This window comes from Ciona intestinalis, unplaced genomic scaffold (assembly GCF_000224145.3).
Source record: "Ciona intestinalis unplaced genomic scaffold, KH HT000052.1, whole genome shotgun sequence".
Taxonomy (NCBI): Eukaryota; Metazoa; Chordata; class Ascidiacea; order Phlebobranchia; family Cionidae; genus Ciona; species Ciona intestinalis.
The window spans coordinates 63,442-68,820 of record NW_004190374.1 but is presented as its reverse complement, the minus strand read 5'-3'; the positions used below and the strand labels follow the sequence as shown (position 1 = coordinate 68,820).

The window sequence follows — 5,379 nt, the reverse complement described above, 5'->3', positions numbered from 1 at the left end:
GGATACAAGTCGACATCAAGTGAGGATAACGAGGACTTGGTGAATATATATTATCTATATATTGTATGATATGTATGAGATATTTAGTTGTGTATGTATGCCATATGGGATCAATGGTTTGAATATATAGTAGAGTGGGGTAATATGGTTCAGGTTTTCATTCTCTTTTATCGTCCCATTTGGTAAACAAAGAGTTTGTTCAGAATTATACAATCGTATTCTCACCACTCTAAAATAGCGTTGTTAAATGTTTAAAACAAATATGGGATATTATGTGCTAACGGAATCCATCTTACCCCACAGTTCTGTATGGGATATTATGTGCTAACGTAATCCCATCTTACCCCACAGTTCTGTATGGGATATTATGTGCTAACGGTATCCATCTTACCCCACAGTTCTGTATGGGATATTATGTGCTAACGGAATCCATCTTACCCCACAGTATAGTATATTCTTGTTCGTTTACAGAAACGATCTTACCCCACAGTTCTGTATGGGATATTATGTGCTAACGGTATCCATCTTACCCCACAGTTCTGTATGGGATATTATGTGCTAACGGAATCCATCTTACCCCACAGTATAGTATATTCTTGTTCGTTTACAGAAACGAGTTGCATTAGAAGCAGTGGCGGCGATTAAACGAACTCATGGAAAGGAATATAAACAGGGCCGTGTCATTGACCTTGCTTGTGAGTATATATGTTTTATATGCGTGTAAGTTTATATGGTTTCTATGCGAGTGAGCATATAAGGTTTCTATGCGTTTAAGTATATAAGGTTTCTATGTTGTTATGGTGCAGTGGTTATAGCGGGGGTTTCGTAACTAGAGGGTTTGGGGTTCGAGGCTCGATGTTGCCACTATTGCGATTGTATGTATTCTTGGACAAGATACAAAAATCCTATTGCTTATTACCCACAGTTACACACGTAGTAACTGGTTAACGGACACGAGGTGTATGAAACATAACACCCGTGTTGACTGTTGTTGCCCCACCATGCGAGGAAAAATAACTCACGCGTATTCATTCCTTACAGATGAGGTTGCTGGTGGAAGTGTTGACTGGGCGCACCAATCGCTGTGTGTTAAATATTCATACGGGGTCGAGCTTCGAGATCGAGGAAAACATGGATTTATTCTTCCGCGACGGTATATAGTTCCTACAGCGGAGGAATACTTTGAAGCAGTTAAAGTTGTCGCAAGACACATTGCGAGGAACGAAACTACTCGAAGCACGGAGTGTATGACGTCACAATAACTGAAATTTAATCAACTCCGTTGCGCCCTCTAGCGGAGGCGATATACTTTAACTTGTTAATATAGTTTCCGCTGGGTGATGCAAATGCCCCGAAGAGAAAAAGGCAGTTTGTGGATGTTTTAATTAAAAGTATAAATCTGTTTATAACATTGGGAGTATCGTTGCTTATTTGCGTTAAAATTCTACCGATGCTAGTTGTTAAATTTCGTGTAAGTATGTTTGAACAATAAGCGAGTTTTAACCGACTGTCGTTTTCTCGCAATATCCTATCAAGTCGCCGAATTTCATTTCTCCTCAAGCTATATCGTCAAGGTAAAACCAAATTAGCTTATATAACTTTTGTGTCTTTTTTACAACTTTGCATGCTGTTGGAAAAAAGACACATTTTGGCAATGTCAAAACTCAAGATACTTCGGATTTACCTTAACGATGTGTAACCGTAGTAACAAAGAATCACAACATTTATATTATTCATCATAAAAACGTTTTCTAACCTTAATATTTTACATGTAAAGATTTCTGCAGGTCAATATTCCCCACAAACTAAAGTTTAAGAAAGTGTATTGAGTTATTTTAAATCAATATCAAATTTCTTGTTTTCGCGAAAACACTAGCGAAGACCCAACTAATTAAAAAACAAAGAGAAGGAAATACCATCAAAACGTAATCTTTAAAACACGGTACTGATAAAAATACTTGCAGGTAAAAACTAAACTAGGTATTAACTTGATATTAAATCGTAACAACTTGGCCCCTTTACTTGAATAAAAAAATAAAGTTTTGAATTTTGAGGGCAGGTATGACGTAACAAAGCGAAAATTTGTTTTGAAACAATGAATATTTAATGACGTCGTCTGTTTCGTCATCAATAATGTATGTAGACCACGTGACTTTTGTATTTGCATTCTGTGAAACACTTTATGACGTCACACCCACTTATTGTTAATATATGTTGTGACGTCATAGTTAGACAGCAACATTGATGACGTTTATTGTAATGACGTCATATGAAACAATCGTTAGGCCAACCAATGTCATTGATTAGTCTATGACATCACAAAACAAAGTGTTTTCAACAACACACCAGCAATAGACTACTTTCTCAGCATTTTTTTTTACAAAATTTAAAATCGTGATGTCACGTTTCGAGTTTTGTCAAAAAATTCCAGAATTCCCATGACGTCATTCAAGGCCACATGTTAACAATAAGTTAATATGACGTCACAGTACCCAGTGTTAACCATGCAATACAACAAGACGTTTAACACATTTTTTATAATATTTAAGTTGGGATTTTGATTTGTTTAAATTTAATGGTTGCATAACAACAAATTTTCTTAGAACTTTTACCAAAATGGCGACTTCTTCGGCTTCACCGCTTATGTAACAACTAGTTAAAGTGACGCAACAATAAACATTTGTTTTCTTGCATTTTTATGCTTTTTGTTTTGTTTTCGTAACTGTAAAAACAAATTTAATTTCAGAATTTTTTTTTGATTATCATATGAACTAGTTTTATGACGTATGAATCGATATATCGTTACGACATCGCGTCCCCTTTAATTTTTTCAGTTACGTAACACCGAAATGCAGCGAAGCGTGACACGCGTCGAACGAGAAGCGGTCGATGTTTCATTTCATTCAGGAACAACGAGGTGTGGGAGGTTTGTTACGTCATAGAGTGCATTGTGATGTAAATTAGTTTGTTTGCTGAAGAAATCTAGAATTCAAGTTTATTTTTACATCATAATATGGATTGTGACGTCAATATCTCGGCGTTTCTAGATAGAAGGGAAGTGACGTATGTAGATCCAGTGAACGAACTCGGGTCAACTTCCCTTCATTATAAGCAGACAAAGCGTGGATAGTGACGTCATAATGGTCTAATGTCCCAAAGTGTCGGCGCATATTCTTAAATAACCGAACATGTACCGTCGCTCTGGGATGCGCGACCATTACTATCATCTGTGACGTAATCATACAATGTTTGCTGTGACGTCATAATCCTTTGTTGGTAAGAAACTTAAAAGCTTAGATTGTTGTATTCATAGAAATCTTATAAACAAAGAAAAATCACGTGTTCTGTGACGTAACAAAGACACGACAATCGGTACAATAAAGATCTATTAAACGTCTTAGTTTCATCTATTATGACGTCATATTGATTTCAAAGAGAAACACACACACTTGTTGCAACTATGACATCACAAACATATACATGACGTCACTATTATACGACGAGTCAATTACTGCGAGAAGATTAAAATACGATTATTAAAATATTTGTTTCGCAGATAAGTTTTTTTTTGGAATTTTTTTCCCTGGACTTTGTTCCAAACGATCCCTTTCCTGTCAATTCCCATCTGCATTAAGTTGTTTTAATTAACTTCATCTTCGCTATCGTCTTCCAAAACCAAGAAAATTTGGCTGCTTTCCTGCTTGGGGGACACATGGGCATGTTCTGGTTTATCACAACATAATAAATGAGATTCTACTTACAGATGTCTCTGTAATTCACATTTAAACTTTATATACAGGCGACAACGTTATCACCTAAATCCCAGACTTCCTGGTCGTGTTTTTAACAAATAACACCGCTCTTTACAGTCGTGAGGATACGGTTATATATTTCTTTAATTTCCCTTAGTTTTGTACAAAATAAGACAGAAAATACATTGACTACTGTGCCATCTTACCACACCCTGCTATTTTAATCTTCGTTATTGTGAGTTGTTTGCAGCAGTTACTTAGTTGACGTGGTTTTAAACAGGTTATGACGAACTAATATTTACAGTTGGAACCATTGTCCACGAAAGATTCAACACGTTGATGACGTCACATACAAACTGTAACGTCACATCTTAACTTTATTCTATTTTAGATTACCGAGCTTTGACAGCGAGCCTCGCCAATAGGATTTAGGCCGGAGTTGGCCCATTCTTCTATCATTGTATCCTATTTAGATGAGGCCCCACAGCTGGACATGCCAATACATATGCAGCCATGGTGCCTGCTGGTGTATATGTGCTGTAGGGCAAAGGTCGGCAATACGTCATTTACGTCACGTCACTTCATGCTTGATTTCCGCCGGCCCTCAACCGATTGCTGACGTTGTATAAGAAGTCCTCAATCAAATGTCGACGATGAACGATTTTAATTGCAATTGTTTTGTTTTAATATTCGCAACAATAAATAACAAACAATCGTATTTATGATGATGTCGTTAATAAAGTGTCACGTCAGTTGTCACACTGATTTATTTATACTGTATCGTGGGTTTAGCAGTCACGGTTTAAATGTTAGTTTTAATTCTACCCTCAGCGTATTTTAACGACTGTAGTTTTTCTTTTAATTCCCTTCTCGTCGTTGTTTTAACTAATTTGGTCTTGCTATCGTATTTAAAGAGTTAAAAAATATGTTTATTTACCCCATGATATACTTCAAATCCCAATTTCTTACGCATAATTTCAACAATGTATAATAAAACGCATACTACTGGTAAAGTTGCCAGTTTTTAAAATTTGAGAACAAAAGTGAAAACCAAAAAAACGAGACCTCCCCCACACAAAGTAGTTGGAAAACTTTATATTTACCGCTCTCGGTGCATTTGGGACCATATATTGGTCGCCCTACTATACACAGAACATAGTTTGTAGTTCGCGGGAAATCTAAAATAATATTTGTTGTTAAAAATAAAGATGGCAAATTCGTTCCAGAATGAAATCGAAAGTTTAAAAGAAACGATTGAACAAAATAATAAAGATCTTTACAATGCTGGGGTACAAGGTATGTTCAATTCATGAAATTGTTTGTTTATTAATAATGGGATTAACGTAAAAGTCAGTAAGTTAAAATGAGTTTTTTAATGTGCAATAGTGGTAATCCTTTAGCTGGTGGCCACCTAAAATTTTGGTTTCAAAATGTTCCTTAGGTCTCACTGATACTCATTGTATAATTTTTTTTTGAAAAAACTCGGGCGTTCGTGTCGAAAATTAACTTTGAAAGTGCGCGAAATCGTGCTGCGTCACCGTATTTTCCACATCAGCCGTTATGAATTAAACCAAGGTTGGATTATTACGTCATAGAATGCGTATTGTTACGTTTGATTCCTACGTTA

General features: G+C 36.0%; 1 protein-coding gene and 1 non-coding gene across 2 annotated transcripts in view; both read left to right on the top strand.

Annotated features, from left to right (window-relative positions):
• Nucleotides 1-3,152: 3,152 nt before the first annotated feature.
• On the top strand, nucleotides 3,153-3,206 carry mir4031 (microRNA 4031). The gene has a single exon (NR_034424.1). It is a non-coding gene; the product is annotated as a microRNA 4031 (primary transcript).
• A 1,716-nt stretch (nucleotides 3,207-4,922) lies between these two features.
• The window catches only part of LOC100182525 (protein Spindly-like), a 7,264-nt gene continuing 6,807 nt past the window's right edge, over nucleotides 4,923-5,379 (top strand). Inside the window, exon 1 of the mRNA XM_002129138.4 lies at nucleotides 4,923-5,048. Coding sequence (XP_002129174.1) covers nucleotides 4,961-5,048 — 88 coding nt within the window. The 5' untranslated portion in view covers nucleotides 4,923-4,960. The remainder of the gene's footprint in view (nucleotides 5,049-5,379) is intronic.